At 45.3% G+C, this 16,770-nt stretch overlaps 2 protein-coding genes across 3 annotated transcripts; both read right to left on the bottom strand.

Moving 5' to 3' along the window:
• Positions 1–450: 450 nt before the first annotated feature.
• Positions 451–9,030, bottom strand: LOC115199910 (endoplasmic reticulum mannosyl-oligosaccharide 1,2-alpha-mannosidase). 2 transcript variants are annotated; one of them, XM_029762451.1, is made up of 15 exons: positions 8,886–9,030; positions 7,458–8,674; positions 5,914–6,057; positions 5,263–5,371; positions 5,050–5,165; positions 4,795–4,913; positions 4,490–4,602; positions 4,077–4,256; positions 3,828–3,976; positions 3,388–3,576; positions 3,025–3,215; positions 2,005–2,125; positions 1,676–1,870; positions 1,379–1,510; positions 451–1,141 (listed from the first exon to the last, which is right to left on the bottom strand). In XM_029762451.1, the coding sequence occupies exons 2-15, from the start codon at positions 7,524–7,526 to the stop codon at positions 935–937; spliced, it is 2,034 nt and encodes a 677-aa protein (XP_029618311.1). In that variant the 5' UTR covers positions 7,527–8,674; positions 8,886–9,030; the 3' UTR covers positions 451–934. The 2 variants fall into 2 exon arrangements, with proteins under 2 accessions (XP_029618311.1, XP_029618312.1); XM_029762452.1 differs by lacking the exons at positions 7,458–8,674; positions 8,886–9,030 and adding an exon at positions 6,804–7,407 and having other exon boundaries at positions 935–1,141.
• Positions 8,516–16,575, bottom strand: LOC115199585 (otolin-1-A-like). The gene is made up of 8 exons (XM_029761916.1): positions 16,444–16,575; positions 16,272–16,325; positions 16,053–16,142; positions 15,839–15,890; positions 15,669–15,722; positions 15,426–15,479; positions 15,176–15,283; positions 8,516–8,674 (listed from the first exon to the last, which is right to left on the bottom strand). The coding sequence occupies exons 3-8, from the start codon at positions 16,106–16,108 to the stop codon at positions 8,516–8,518; spliced, it is 483 nt and encodes a 160-aa protein (XP_029617776.1). The 5' UTR covers positions 16,109–16,142; positions 16,272–16,325; positions 16,444–16,575.
• Between the last annotated feature and the right edge of the window lie 195 nt (positions 16,576–16,770).

The raw sequence follows: 16,770 nt of genomic DNA on the forward strand, positions 1-16,770 counted from the left end.
ACCCTGCCCATTCCCCTCCCCCATATCCCAATTTGCACCACCCATAACTGAGAAACCTACATGCCAAGTATAAGTATAGATCATAGATTGTGTTCCCTACAGTTTATTTAAAAAGAGCAGAAGCTCTGAACTCTCCATTCAGACCCCAGTCCTACCTTCCTACCTACAGGTTATGGAAAATGTGCTTCATTAGTGATTCTCCAGTAGGTTTCCGGAAGGAGAAAGCCTCCCCGTCTATGTCAAAGACAATAAAACAAAAACACTATAATAAATACTACAGTATACTACTGTTTTCCTTTACTGCAGTATTTATAATATAGTTAACTGTAAATACTACAGTATACACTACAGTGATCTATACCATAGTATACTATAGAATTTCTTCATGTGGGAAGTCCATGATAGGGGGTGTCACTTGTCACTCAGTGCTGTATTCTGTCAAACTAGCACTTTCTCTCAGGCTGCTGCTGCTGCCTCCAATTTAGGCACAGCTTGGAGTCCAGTCATGCTCATATCTTTCTCTAGTGTTGGTGTACAAAATAACCATGATGAGGCCAAGGACATAGCTTGGCTGCCTCATGTTTTCCACTCTTCCTTCAGAGTAAACAACTGTCATGATCTGAGGATAGACAGGCCCCCTCAGCAGCAACGTGGCGAGAACAGACAAAGATAACAAAATATATATCAAAGCTACTATGCTTCAATCTCACCCCAACACTGCTGCTATCCCCCGCCTTTTAAACAAACAATGAATTCCGGCTTTTAAAAATAGCCATTTTTCCAGAGTTTTCAATTTAGGAGAGGGTAAACCAACCCAAATTTGAGTCACTGAGATACACAATAAGGAATAACAAAATATATTGGTGTTAGCCAAGCCCTGAGCTGTGATGTATTACTGTATGTGTGCTTCATGTTGACTTGCCCTGTGTATCTCTCACTGTGCGGTGGGCCAGATGGGCAGGGGGTGAGCCTCTGTGTTGAACACATACTTGTCCAGACTGAGCAGCTCCGGGTCATCTGAGAACAGCAGGTACAAGTATTTGAGAGTCTCCCCCAGGAAGAAACTCTCCATCTTGTCCCGGGGGCTGGGGTACTCTGGGTCCCGGACGTTGTTGATGGACGTGTAACCACCAGTAGAAACCTGGTGAGACAGGTTATTATGTTATCACATGTTGTTATCACACGTTATTATAAGGACGCGGAACGTCTGAGGAATACTAACTCAATTAACACATACGGATTCATCACTCACTTTAATAATGCATTTCTCAGTAGCCTGGTTCCAGATGACTCCTATTGTCATGCCAAACAGATCTGGGACCAATCGGGTTCATTTACTTACAGTAGTCTAGGCTGGTTAGTGACTGTGCTCGCTCACCTTGGTATACTTGTTGAAGTTCTGGAGGATCTCCCAGCCCCAGTCCCTGTACTTCCTGTCTTTAGTGAACCTGTACAGATAGAACAAGCTCTCCACCGTCTCAGGGCGCAGGAGGTTGTGTCTGTCTGCAAGCTGAAGAAATGACACACACACGAGAAACAATCATATTGCATCAACAACAAAAAACATAACACTTCACAACAGTGAAATAAATAGTTAGGAACCAAACAGCACTTCAGTTGGGTATTGATCACAACCATATCTCTGCTGTGAGTGTTGTTCAGAGCACACCCCTACCTTCACGTCTACATCGCCGATGCTGCCCTCGTGCATGTTAAAGTGGACAATCTCAGGGCTCAGGCCAGTCTCCATCTGGGCATACATCTGGTAGCAGGTCTCCATCAGCTGCTTGGCCAGCTCCATGTGGTCCGCTGGCAGGCCGTGGTGGGCCCCTAGAGCCAGGGTCCCAGGGAGGAAACACACCAGGTGGTCCTGACATGGGGGGGGGGGGGGGGGGCAGTGGAGGGGGGTCAGTGGAGGACTACCACGTCCATGTTACACATTCTAGAGAAAACATCAGCTTTTTCAACACACACTCATCTGGTGTGCATTGTCAGTATCCTAACCATTTTGGGGCTGAACCTGCCATGGGAAAGCTCCCCTACGAAGGTCAGCCTGTTCGGAGAGGACTTCTTCAGCAGGTTCTTCTTCACTCCCTCCAGGGCCTGCAGGTAATCCTCCAGCAACCTGAGGAACACACAGTCACAACTTTACAGCCAAGCACTCTGGAGCACAACCCGAGGAACAGCCAATACAGCCACAGCTTTACAGCCAAGCACTCTGGAGCACAACCCGAGGAACAGCCAATACAGCCACAGCTTTACAGCCAAGCACTCTGGAGCACAACCCGAGGAACAGCCAATACAGCCACAGCTTTACAGCCAAGCACATCCATTTATTTGTACTGCTCTGTACAACACAACACTGCTTTGACTGAAAGGAATATGGTCTATAACTACACAAATACTGAGAAGCATAGTCAGCTTAATGGTACTTGCGTAGTTTTCTGTTGTTACTTTGTTCGTATCAGTTAGAATCCACAACACCAACTGATACAGCACTGAGCCAAGAAAAAACTAAGAACTACTTTAAAAACATAGTACAATAACTAAATCTGTCCTCAAGCTGTGCTGGGTCTGAGAGAGCTGTTCCAACTGAGGATACATGGTTTATAAAGCAGCTCTGAAGACCTAGTTATGCATGAAGTTCAGCAAATATCCCCAGACAGAGTCATGAATATTTTAGTCTTATGCACAGCCTGATACGACATACAGCTGTTCCTCCGCATCCACACAGCTTGTCCAGCACTGCAGGTAACAGAGAGACTTGGGCTGTTTAAGTCATCTCAGTTACATCAGGGGAGGGACAGCTCTGAGGAGATCAAGCTATGGGACTGTCAAAACATGACAGCAAGCTAGAGCAGGGACAACTCTGCTGCCTGGCCCCAGTACTTAGCAGGGAGCCTAGACAAGATCAGTAGGACCTGAGTGGTTAGACCTGACTCAGAGAATTAGCGTCAGCCTAAACCTCATATACAGCCTTGAGAAAAGTAGACCGGAAAGTGTTTAGAAAAGAGTTTGACTCACGCCGTCTCCTTCTTGCCTCCCTGGATCCACTGTTTGAGGAGGTATTCGTAGTAGCTGTCTGCCCGTGCACCCAGCGTGAACATCCCCAAATGGGTGAACTGGCCGCTGTTGGTGTTGATGAACATGGGGACGAGGCCATCCTGCTTCCCCTCCAGCTTGTGGACTTTCTGCATGACCTCATCCACTGCAGCCTATATAAGAAGGGGATGGAGAAAGTCAGTTAAATGTTGTCAGAGATGATTGATAGAGTGCTGTATAAATCAAGCCTGATGTCAAATCGAGTCCTGCCATTGGAACATTGCTTTTGAGCGTTGGTATGAATATTACCAACAGATCCTGATACGGTGCTGTGGCTGGGTTTACCTGGTAGCGTGTGTCCTGAGTGAGGCGACTCAGCTCCCTAAATTCCAGCTGGATGCTGGTGACCTCCGCAACAGTGCTGTCCGACGTCCATCGAGGGGGGTGGGCCGTACCCTTCCCAATGTTCACATCTGAGTAGGGGATCTTGGACGGGGTGTTGAAGGCAGGCATTAACCTCCTTCCTAAATCTTTCTGCAAGGTCATAAAAAATAAATAAAAAAAACAGAATGGCCCATCAATACTGGTTTTCTTAACCAGAAACCCTTCTCCCACAGATTTGTTTCTTAATTTCAGGAATTAATTCATATGACCAGTAGCAGCATTAGCAGCAGTCCATGAAAGGGTCTTTGAGAGGCAGAGGGACTGGAGGAGGAAGTGCCAGAGGCCCAGCAGCAAAAACAGTAAGGGCCAGCTCTCTATAGGTCTCCCTGTACGAGACTCACAGCCTTGTCCAGGAACAGAGTGTCTCCAGTCAGATGGTAAGTGCTCAGCAAGCCGCCCAGGATACGGATGGTGCTCTCAAACAGGTTCACGTCCACGTTTTTATTAAAGGACAGCTCTGTGGACACCCAGGTCTTAGCCTCCTCAAACTCTGTCCAAAAGAGGGCAAGCAACTTTAGTGGTCTAAGTCCATGAAAACTCTGATACAGAAGGTATATAGAAAAGCTGGATCATGAATGTACTGTAGGTACCTTTTTTGAGGTTGAGGATCCACATTGTGTCCAGTGCATCAATTAGGGTCAAGCCTAGGCCAAACCACTCTCCATAGGACTTAGACATAGGCCTCAGCTCATCTTTCCCCCAGGCAAACTCTTTGTAGCCCTTCCACGCATGTCTGAAAGCATCACGTACTGCCTCAAGCCTATCGACTTCTGAAACACACGCACGCCAAGATAATAGGCTACCATCCAAGTCCGTTCCAGAATTATGAATTCATTACTTCTATTTAAGTCTCTTTCAGGCCATGCACACATCAAACTCAACGTGTGGTTAATAAACTCAGCTGTTGTTCATGGTCATGAAGGGGGCTATGGAAGGTTTGAGCAGAGAGAGACAGAGAGAGACAGAGAGAGACAGACAGTAGAGGCAGAAACATGGCAAAGACCTGGCTCCTTGTGTGAATGGCCCTCTTGCTCAACCTCTGGGACATCCACCTTGTTCGCTGCTTCCTTGGCAGTTCCTCTTTCAGTGGCTTGGTCAATCATGGCCACATGCCAGCTAAATACACATAGGGGTCAGTCAAGATGAGAAGACCAGAAAACATGTTTACATTTGCTTGGAATCGAGTTGTATATTTTATTCAGATTACGCATCGCAATCCACTTCTCTAACCCATGCAATAAAGGTGCATCAGTATGTTGTTATCAATCAGTCCATCAGTTCTATCCACTGATTAGAGACCAGTCTTACTTAACAAGTGGCTTCTCTCCCTCCACTTTCTCCACCTGGGTATCTGACACGTTCCCTTTCTTTTGCAGTCGGTTCTGCAGGCCGGGTGGCCCCCGCTTGTGGGCTGCCCTCTTCTGCTTCTGAAGGAAGAGACATGGTAAAGGGAGGGAAGAGCTTTACTTCAGAAACCCAGCTTACTGGATGTGTCAATCCACATATTTTGTCATAGTCAAAGGTTGGCTTTAGTAGTAAAGCAGAGGAGTGGAATGTACCAACCTCTGAAGGTGACTCTGGTACTAACGGTCGGTTCAGTTTGTCCAACTCAGGTTGGACCTCATGGACGACAGGTTTCAGAGCATGGTCCCCTTCCTCCTTCGCGACAACAGTAAGGCCTGGGGAGGAAGCAGAGGGGAGAATGCTCAGTCTCTGGTGCCTCAGGAACAGTCACCACCATACATTATAACAATTCAATTTTTCTGCTGACCTTACCTCGGAAATGTTCTGTGACACTGGGGTAAGTAGCAATCCCACAAAGTAACATGAGAGCCACGGTGAAGAGGATTAGGTTGCGCTGCAATCTGGATAACCGTTTCCATTTCTGTGGATATATGGGTGCAATTTGGGTGAGAGAGAAAATGACAAAGCCGTAAGCACAGAGTGAATTAGACAAAAACTCAGTTATGATTGACTGCGATGGCTTGTCCGTCAGGAGAGACAAGCACACGATCAACAAGAAATACAGAAGAATCACTGAATGTCACACACAGTGTCACACGTCTGATCAACTGCGCCACTATAGTAACATGCTGCTACTATACAGAAGCACTGCAGTGTCGTATTCTTCGGATAAACAACAACCATGGTGTCATACCTCTACTGACTAACAGTGACAGGTCTCAGCTACAGTCATATCCTTTCTGAGTGTCTATCACATGATATTATGGTTATGATCACAATTATGTCTTGAGACATTTTTTCATTCACGTCAGTAAACCATTAAAATGGCATGCTACATTTGAGGTATACAACATTCAGTGCGATATGTCTTACAGCAAATAAATAAGCTGTAAATAGTACATAAGTCATCGGATCAGTGTGTGAGATAAGTTAGTTGGTTGACTTCCTTCAGATACCACTCACCCTCCAGCAGGACTGTCTTCTCCACTGTTTACTGTTATTATAGTTGCCACTTCCTTGTCCAGTGAGGGTTAAAGACACAAAGTCCTTCCTTGATGGTGGATGCATGTCTCCAGCCCACCCCGCGGTGAAGTCATAGGCACAGTGCTAGAGGGGGAAAGTGGGCTGCCAATTAGAAATGACAGCAGAAGCAATATAGGCGACACATTACCTTCTCTGATACAAACTCAACTGTAGAGAGATGTGCTTTATTAGATCAAAACAGATTAAGCTACTTTTAATATTGAGGACACATGCATACATACACACATGGATCACCGTTTTAACAGAGAAATAAAACAATCTGAAAACAAAGCACTCTAGTTTCGTTTACATTTTGCTGCTGTCACTTATTGCAGCCTGTCAGCCACTTGTCCTCACTATTGAAAATAGTTCTAACATTTTTTTCCTAAACAGGTAAAAATGAGTTTCGAAAGGAAATACATGACTTTAGTTGTATAATAGTGTATGCCATCTGACGAGGAAGCCTGGAGGCTACGCATGAGTCCTGGCGCAACAGCTGTTAATAACGATGTAAAACATCCGCGCCAACCTACATAATCATCTGCTGGCTGCCAATAAAACGCAGGCTAAAACTACAGACGTTGAATTTAGAAATACATTTCCTTTACATTTTAAACTACAATGTATCGTCTCTTGTGCTCTTCGGAGCTCCCAATTTCAATGTCCTGGATCTTGAGCGAGGCTTGGTCGATTCACAGAGCGACTAGAGACCGAGGCATTACAAGGCCTACAGCCTAAAAACAAGCGGTTACACGAGTAGTCAATTTACTATAAACGAGGAGCATGTCTTACAGGATAAACGCAAGTGTTTGTTTAAAATGATTGCATACCTTGAAGAGAATGATCCTCTACTCAACAGCAGCAGAAATGTCTATGCTCAGTGTCAGGAAAAAGACATCTGAGCGAACAGAGCAGAAGCAACAACGTCTGAGGACGATCTCTCATGTCAACACTTCGCCCGATTATTTCCATGAAACATCATCGCTTCATCGGTAGTTCATTTTCATTAATCTAATGTAGTCAAATCACAACGCCTTTCTCTCATGTCAACACTTCGCCCGATTATTTCCATGAAACATCATAGCTTCACCGGTAGTTCATTTTCATTAATCTAATGTAGTCAAATCACATCGCTTTTTAATTGCTTTAAGTTTTAATTAAAATAAAATGGCTTATATTTTCCACTTGTTTGGGTGCTTTTTGTGGAGGGGCACTACCAATGAATTATGAATAAATTAGTACAATACTTTAATTTATTCATATATTTCAGTTGAACCCCAAACAATTACTGGTATATCGTGTGTATATTACAAAACATGAGAGAATATGAATGATATATCAATGAATACTTAAAACAATTGAAGAAAAATGGCCAGCAAATAAATTAAGTAAATCACACAATTTACAAACACACATCTTTAAGCAAAGATGAAACTGAGCAAAACTTTAAAGATACATTTGTCTCTGTCATTTAAGTTCCATACCATGTTCAAAGCCTGCTGCATGCAATCCAGTATCAATTGTAAGCACATTATCAAGAGCAGCCACCACATAAAGTCCCTCCTGGAGTATTTCCATTAGAATCAGAACTGTTTTTCACAGAACTGGGGAGTCATTTTTCCCTTGTGAAAGCTTCTCAGGTTGGGGTTCATGGTAGAATAAAGCCAGGTCAGGGTGTAAAATCATGTGGTAAATTGAGGAGGGACAAAGATAAGCCTCTAGCTGGGACATCATAATAAGGTGCAGTGAGGTAAACACACAGGAGACACAAAGAAGCTACAGAAAATGTCAACTTTGGTCTTATTGAATGACCTATATACATCAACTTTGAGAACATGTTTTATAGTACCGCATTGTTCCTCTGTATCAACAGACATCACAAATGGTAGTTAGGCTACTGCATCTCTCAGGTGCTGCAAGAATGCATAAAATGTTATCACCAAATAAAATGTCATAGCTCCTAATAATCATCATATTAGTCTTCCTACTTTTTGACCAAGGGATCAATATGTTTCTTAGTTTCTAACTTGGGATGTAAGGGTAGCGTGAGCACAGATTTGGAACATATTGTTAAGTTGCAGCAGTGAAGGTTGTGTAAACCACAGTGCTCTTGGTCAAGAACATACCTGAATTAAGTATGGGAATGTTTGTAAAAAACGGAATTATAGCAACTTAAACATTTAAGGAAACCGCCGTCATTTAAACCAATTACATAAATAAGCATGTTTCAATATCACAAATGAAATCAGTGTACACAAAATACAAAGATACTTTCTCCCAAGAATATCCCTGGCCACAGACCAACCAGTTCATGTTTGTTAACTGGTTAACCTTTGGAGAGAGAAAGCACACTTTGTCCTGTTGGTTGGTACTTCTACTTTGTCAATAAACAATTCTGTCATGAGAAGTGGAGAGGTGCTGATGCCTTTCTCTGTCTCTTTCCAGTTTGTCTGAGTCATTTCCCCACTAGCTGGAGGTTGTCTGGTGGTTGTCTCATTGTTGTCTCTGCTCTTGCCAGTCCTTAGAGAGTGTCTCTCTTCCTTTAGCTGAAGCACACAGGGGTGACAGTGAATCCAAACTCCTGTGTGAGGTCACTGCTTCCAAACACTGCCAGATCTCTCAGGGGAAGTAGATTGAGGTCCTCGCTCTCAAACTGGAACCCTGACTCACGACGTTCTCCGGAATCCAGCTCCTCAGAGGACTGCCAAGAAGGAAACACAAAGTACATTACAAGCACTGAAGTGACTCTCTTCACTATCCCTCAACAGCCCCCTCCGCCTCCTCTTCATCATTTTGCTACACCCGCAATAACATCTGCTAGATGTACTTGTGACCAATACAATTTGATTGATTGATCATCATCATCACCATCTAATAGAGTACATGGTAGTCATTATAGTCTGAAAACATACCACACCATCTCATGTCCCCAGGTAACTTTGTCTTCTTGTGTCTGCCAGGAACTTCACCTCTCTTTCCCCTGGTCCCTGTTTGTTCCCAGGCTGGCAGGAGTAGGTCATGTTCTGACTGCACTACATCCGGTCCTGGATACTCAAACTGGGAGAGGGAATGGAAGGAAGATGTGGTGTCAAAGCATAAAATCAAACTAAGGACATGAGAGCAAGACAGAATAAAGGTTGGATTTGAGCCTCACTTGAAAGCCTTTTTCCATTGAACTCAACCAATGAAATGAGCTATTTGTCCCAGAATCCTTCAGCCATGCCGTCATTGGCACCTGAAGTTTGAATGAATTTCAAACACACATAGCATAATGTTATTACCACATGATATAAGATCTATAGTTCAGAGGGTCCCAGAGCCAGAGGTGTGTGTGGAAGTACCTGAGGACGGATTGGAGACAGACAAGTTTTTGGTGCTGCAGTGAAGTCACAGTAGACCAGAATGGCATCAGCTGGGCTGCCCTGGTTAGGATCAATGTAACACATCCCTGGAACATGGAACAACGTTTACGTCAAAAACTGAGCCGGGTTCAATCTCTCTGCTGCAGTAGAGTACAACTGCTCCTACACAAATTTAATAAACATATTGTACATTTAAAATGCTGTTAGTATATAATGGAGAAGGTGTCATATTGTGATGAAAATAATCAAATCAATGTAGTTCCTGTCAATGTTTCCTCTCATTTTTTTTTGTCACCAAGCAAATTTCAGGTCTGCTGAGCACACGTTGTGAAAATCAACTTCCTGGGCGCATTCACTGTGAACACTGAGGCTGTAGCCGCTTTAAGTTACAGTTTGAACAGTGGCCAAGTTGGCTACTGTGGCTATTTGATCATAATGTAGGCTTACCATTAAAAACTATGGATAAAATGCATTCCATAACATTTTAACATGGACATACAGTTGAAGTCGGAACTTTACATACACTTATGTTGGAGTCATTAAAACTCGTTTTTCAACCACTCCACAAATGTATTGTTAACAAACTATAGTTTTGGCAAGTCGTTTAGGACATCTACTTTGTGCATGACACAAGTCATTTTTCCAACAATTGTTTACAGACAGATTATTTCACTTATAAATCACTGTATCACAATTCCAGTGGGTCAGAGGTTAACAAACACTAAGTTGACTGTGCCTTTAAATAGCTTGGAAAATTCCAGAAAATGATGTCATGGCTTTAGAAGCTTCTGATAGGCTAATTGACATCATTTGAGTCAATTGGAGGTGTATCTGTGGATGTATTTCAAGGCCTACCTTCAAACACAGTGCCTCTTTGCTTGACATCATGGGAAAATCAAAATAAATCAGCCCCCAAAAAATTGTATCCCTCCACAAGTCTGGTTCATCCTTGTTAGCAATTTACAAATGCCTGAAGGTACCACGTTCATCTGTACAAACAATAGTACGCAAGTATAAACACCATGGGACCATGCAGCCGTCATACCGCTTAGGAAGGAGACGTGTTCTGTCTCCTAGAGATGAACGTACTTTGGTGAGAAAAGTGCAAATCAATCCCAGAACAACAGCAAAGGACCTTGTGAAGATGATGGAGGAAACAGGTACAAAAGTATCTATATCCACAGAAAAACAAGTCCTATATCGACATAACCTGAAAGGCCGCTCAGCAAGGAAGAATCCACTGCTCCAAAACCGCCATTAAAAAGCCAGACTACGGTTTGCAGCTGCACATGGGGACAAAGATTGTACTTTTTGGAGAAATGCCCTCTGGTCTGATGAAACAAAAATAGAACTGTTTGGCCATAATGACCATCGATATGTTAGAAGAAAAAAAGGGGGAGGCTTGCAAGCCGAAGAACACCATCCCAATCGGGAAGCATGGGGGTGTCACGCCCTGACCTGAGAGAGCCTTTTTAGGTCTTTATTTAGGTTTGGTCAGGGTGTGATTTGGGTGGGCATTCTATGTCCTTTTTTCTATGTTTTTGTATTTCTTTGTTTTGGCCTGGTATGACTCTCAATCAGGGACAGCTGTACATCGTTGTCGCTGATTGGGAGTCATACTTAGGCAGCCTGTTTTTCCTTTGGGTTTTGTGGGTAGATATTTTCTGTTTAGTGTTTTGCACCTGACGGAACTGTTCGGTTGTTCTTTTGTTTTGCTTGTTGCTTTAGTGTTCAGTTGTACATTAAAATGACGAACACTTACCACGCTGCATTTTGGTCTGATTTCTCTTCCCCTTCATCCGAGGACGACGAAGACCGTTACAAGGGGTGGCAGCATCATGTTGTGGGGGTGCTTGGCTGCAGGAGGGACTGGTGCACTTCACAAAATAGATGGCATCATGAGGAAAGAAAATTATGTTGATATATTGAAGCAACATCTCAAGACATCAGTCAGGAAGTTAAAGCTTGGTCGCAAATGGGTCTTCCAAATGGACAATGACCCCAAGCATACTTCCAAAGTTGTGGCAACATGGCTTAAGGACAACAAAGTCAAGGTATTGGAGTGGCCATCACAAAGCCCTGACCTCAATCTTATAGAAAATTTGTGGGCAGAACTGAAAAAGCGTGTGTGAGTAAGGAGGTCTACAAACCTGACTCAGTTACACCAGCTCTGTCAGGAGGAATGGGACAAAATTCACCCAACTTATTGTGGGGAGCTTGTGGAAGGCTACCTGAAATGTTTGACCCAAGTTAAACAATTTAAAGGCAATGCTACCAAATACTACTTGAGTGTATGTAAACTTCTGACCCACTGGGAATGTGATGAAAGAAATAAAAGCTGAAATAAATCATTTTCTCTATTGTTATGACATTTCACATTCTTAAAATAAAGTGGTGATCCTAACTGACCTAAGACAGGGATTTTTTTACTAAGATTAAATGTCAGGAATTGTGAAAAACTGCGTTTAAATGTATTTGGCTAAGGTGTATGTAAACTTCCGACTTCGACTGTAGCCGTTCTATCATTCAGGCTACAGTAGCAACCAATGTGTGGTGTTCAATGTACAGTAGGCCTACATTCCATGAGACTTTTGAAAAAACATGCAGGGCTTGACATTAACCTGTTTATCCACTTATCCTTCAGACACAGAAGTGACTGAACTTGTTGTGTTGTTTGATGTAAGAAACCACTTTACAAAATAAAATGCATTATTATTCCCATACCATTACTACAGAGAATCATACAAATTATGCTACCCTCTGTCTATTGGCTACTTTTGCGTATTCAAGCCTGTCTTAAAATACAACACTGCCCCTTTAAGACAAAATAAAATTTCTTTACCTGACTTGCTTTTAAATGTACCTGTTTTGTCCTCTTGTAGGAAGCAATCACTCCCCTATTACTGACTACAAATTATCTATAACTGGGACTAATACTTTACTAACTAGCAAAGGATATGAACAAAATGTGGACAGATATGAACAACATGTGGTTACATGCAACTCTTGCTTTGATCTCAAAACAAGCTCATCTACTCACGACCAGAGTTTTAAACACAGTCCAGTTCAAAGTAAATGGCACATATCCATATATGGCAATGGTCAATTTGCGTATAGGCCTACTGCAGCTCTGACTGTTAATGCTGCACGAGTCTGTGTAGAGTACGGGCTGATTCGTGCGCGATAGAATTCTACTCCAATGTGTTGTGCCTACAACAAAATCTCTTGTATGGTTAGTTACATTTACATTTTACATTTTAGTCATTTAGCAGACGCTCTTATCCAGAGCGACTTACAGTAGTGAATGCATACATTTCATACAATTTCATACATTTTTTTTTCTGTGCTGGCCCCCCGTGGGAATCGAACCCACAACCCTGGTGTTGCAAACACCATGCTCTACCAACTGAGCTACAGGGAAGGCCTGTAGTTGCATTGAAAGTGTTGCATTGAAAGTGGCTAATATTGCATTGATTTTATCACAATTCCCACAGTAAAGGGAAACGTTGATAGTGTTAGCTAAGGGGGAAAACTCTAGAAAGTTGAGGGAAGTTCAATCTCCTGCCTCTCTCCCTGGGCTGATATTTCTTCTCGCAGCAGTCCTGGGGGAGCTGCGCGGCAGTCTCGGGGTACTGCGAGCCCCCGCACAGCATGCAGCTGAGAGGGAACATTGCTTCCTGTGGAAGAAGCCCATACCGGGTAGACGGGCCACTCGGGCTGGGCCGGAGGACAGTCGGGCCACTCTGGCAGACCCGGAAGACAGTCGGGCCACTCGGCCACTCTGGCAGACCCGGAAGACAGTCGGGCCACTCTGGCAGACCCGGAAGACAGTCGGGCCACTCTGGCAGACCCGGAAGACAGTCGGGCCACTCTGGCAGACCCGGAAGACAGTCGGGCCACTCTGGCAGACCCGGAAGACAGTCGGGCCACTCTGGCAGACCCGGAAGACAGTCTGGCCACTCTGGCAGCTCCGGGCAGTCTGGCCACTCTGGCAGCTCCGGGCAGTCTGGCCACTCTGGCAGCTCCGGGCAGTCTGGCCACTCTGGCAGCTGCTCGACCCTGGCAGCTCCGGGCAGTCTGGCCACTCTGGCAGCTCCGGGCAGTCTGGCCACTCTGGCAGCTCCGGGCAGTCTGGCCACTCTGGCAGCTCCGGGCAGTCTGGCCACCCTGGCAGCTCCGGGCAGTCTGGCCACCCTGGCAGCTCCGGGCAGTCTGGCCACCCTGGCAGCTCCGGGCAGTCTGGCCACTCTGGCAGCTCCTGACTAGTGGGTGGCTCTGGCGACTCTTCACTGACGGGCGGCTCTGGCGATTCCTCACTGACGGGCGGCTCGGGCGACTCTTGACTGACGGGCAGTTCGGGCGACTCTTGACTGACGGGCAGTTCGGGCGACTCTTGACTGACGGGCAGTTCGGGCGACTCTTGACTGACGGGCAGTTCTGGCGACTCTTGACTGACGGGCAGTTCTGGCGACTCTTGACTGACGGGCAGTTCTGGCGACTCTTGACTGACGGGCAGTTCTGGCGACTCTTGACTGACGGGCAGTTCTGGCGACTCTTGACTGACGGGCAGTTCTGGCGACTCTTGACTGACGGGCAGTTCTGGCGACTCTTGACTGACGGGCAGTTCTGGCGACTCTTGACTGACGGGCAGTTCTGGCGACTCTTGACTGACGGGCAGCTCTAGCGACGTCGGACTGAGAGGACGCACTTGAAGCCTGGTGCGTGGTGCTGGTACTGGACGTACCAGATTGGGAACACGCACCTCCAGGCTAGTGCGGGAAGCGGGAACAGGACGAGTCGGACGGGGCTGATGCACTTCCGGGTCCGCACGAGAGACAGGAGCTGGAAACCCAGGGCTATGGAGGCGCACAGGCGGTCTTGATCTTACCTCCTGCACAACCCGTCCTGGCTGGATGGAACTAGTAGCCCTGTACGAGCGGGGTGCTTGTACAGGGCGGACTGGGCTGTGCAGGGGCCTGATGGTAGCCGTGTGTAGAGTGGGAGTTGGGTAGCCTGGTCCTCGGAGGCGTACCGGCGACCAGATGCGCTGCGCAGGCATCCTCCTACCAGGCTGGATGCCCGCTCTAGCACGGCACCTGCGAGGGGCTGGAATAACGTGCACCGGACTGTGCGTGCGTATGGGTGAGATAGTGCGCTTCACAGCGAAACATGGCGCTCTCCACCTCATACGCTCCTCCATATAACCACGGGTAGCTGGCTTCTGGCTCTTCCTTGGCCTAGCCAAACTACCCGTGTGCCCCCCCCCAAAAAAATTCTTGGGGGTGCCTCTCGTGCTTCAACGCCAGTCGTGTCCCTCGGAAACGTTCCCGGTCCATACCAGCCTTTCGCCTTTCCTCCCTCTCTCTTAACACCTGTCCCCATGGAAGGCGATCCTTTCCTGCTTGGATCTGCTCCCAAGTGTAGGAGCCTTCTCCCCCCAAGATCTCCTCCCCAGTCCATCTCTCACCATACTCCAACTCAACATCCCTTTGCTCCTTCCTCTGCTGCTTGGTCCTTTGGTGGTGGGAGATTCTGTCAGGGATTTCTTCGTCGTCAGACGATATGGCGAAATCATCGTCGGAAAATGAAGACCAATATGCAGCAGAGTTGAGATAGTTCATTTTTAACATTTAATAAACTCAAAATGAATATACAAAATAACAAAACGCACTCACGATATACTGGACAGTCCTGTTAGGCTCACTCACGCTAAACAAGAAACAGTGCCCAAAAACCCCGGAATACTTAAATCAAATGCCCTTTTAGGAAAAACACCACCCCGAACCACATAAACCAAATACCCTCTGCCACATCCTGACCAAACTACAATAACAATTAACCCTTATACTGGCCAGGACGTGATAATAGCATATCACTGAAAAAGGACAACTTACAGGAAGTCTCGTTAGACGTGGGGTCCCCCACCCCCCATGAGGACCAATGTCTCCCTACAAAGACAAAAGACAAATCACAGTCAATACAACTCAACAGCAATGCCACGATTAATGTTGCATACTTAACAGAAAACACTGAGTCAAGCTTTCAGAGTAAGACCAAATAGACAGACAGATACTAGATAGTATATCTCACCTGTTCTCCTTTTAGGCCATCGCTCCCTGGCTCTCCCAAAGGGCCTTGTGTCCCCTGAAACAGACACTCAACTGACTCAATACATCATGGAGCTGTGTCCATCATTGAATACAGGAAATGAATAGGGATATGAACATGGGAATGATGGAGGCAAAATGTATCTGAAGTGACTCTAAATAGATCAATTCATGCACAGTACATCTGACTCATGAGTAATACGCTTCTTGGGATAAATGAGAGTACCTTCAGCCCCTGACCTCCAGGAGGGCCTGTCCGTCCCATCTCCCCTTTCTCTTCCTGCAAGTTCAAGGGAAAGACATTAGTCTCACATAGAATGAGCTTCTAGGAACATATGGTTCAAAGTGCTGTACTTCTTGAATCATATGGTCACCCTGTTGATGCTTCATATTTACCTCTACTCTTGGTTCACCCATTTCACCCTTCTCTCCTTCTATGCCAGGTGTCCTTAGAGAAACAGAGAAAGACAAATATATAGAAACAAGGGTAGTTATTTCTTGAGTTTTGGGGACACAGTGATTGAGTTGTACAGCTAACCACCTGGCATTGAAAAGAGCGCACAGCATTTCCAAAACGAATCAAATTGTATGGTTACTAAAAATAACTTACGTAAGGCCCTTGTCTTCCATCATTCCTACATCATACCTTCTGCCCTTGTGGTCCATAAGCGCCAGCCAATCCAAAAGGACCTGGAACACCCTGTAACAATAATAGGTTGACAGAGTATTCTACAAAGCCATTACAGACATTGCGAGTACTGAGTAATAAACGTTTTCCAAACCAATGTGGGTTTTGTCTTTAATGCAACCCAGTCTACTTCAAACCTACTTCCAATCCAGACAAGCCTGACGGTCCAGCTTCACAGATAAACCCCACCTGGCCCTGACAAACAGAAACCGAACACTACTGTAGTTCCAAATCTACATATCACATAGATCATCTACAATATATCAGTAAATCAGTAATTATTAGGATAAAATACACTTTATTAGTCACTCACTCGTAGTCCTACGTGGCCCTTCCCTCCTTTCACTCCTCTTTTCCCATTGTCCCCAAGAGCTCCTGAGGGCCCCTCCAACCCAGGGAATCCACAAGGTCCTATTGCCCCCTGTAGAGGAAAAACAACTTAAAGATATTCATTGGGATTTGAAGAGCGATTAAATGTTTTTGAAGGCTTCAGAAAATCTTACCAGGCATTACATATGGGACCGCACATTAAGCATACATGTAGATTCTGTTCATTCCATTACCTTAAGTCATTTAGGACCAGGGTCTCCTCTGTTGCTGAAACCTCCCATCTCTCCCCGCAACAGACAATCACAGAACA

The sequence above is a fragment of the Salmo trutta genome, chromosome 9 (assembly GCF_901001165.1).
Source record: "Salmo trutta chromosome 9, fSalTru1.1, whole genome shotgun sequence".
Lineage (NCBI taxonomy): Eukaryota > Metazoa > Chordata > Actinopteri > Salmoniformes > Salmonidae > Salmo > Salmo trutta.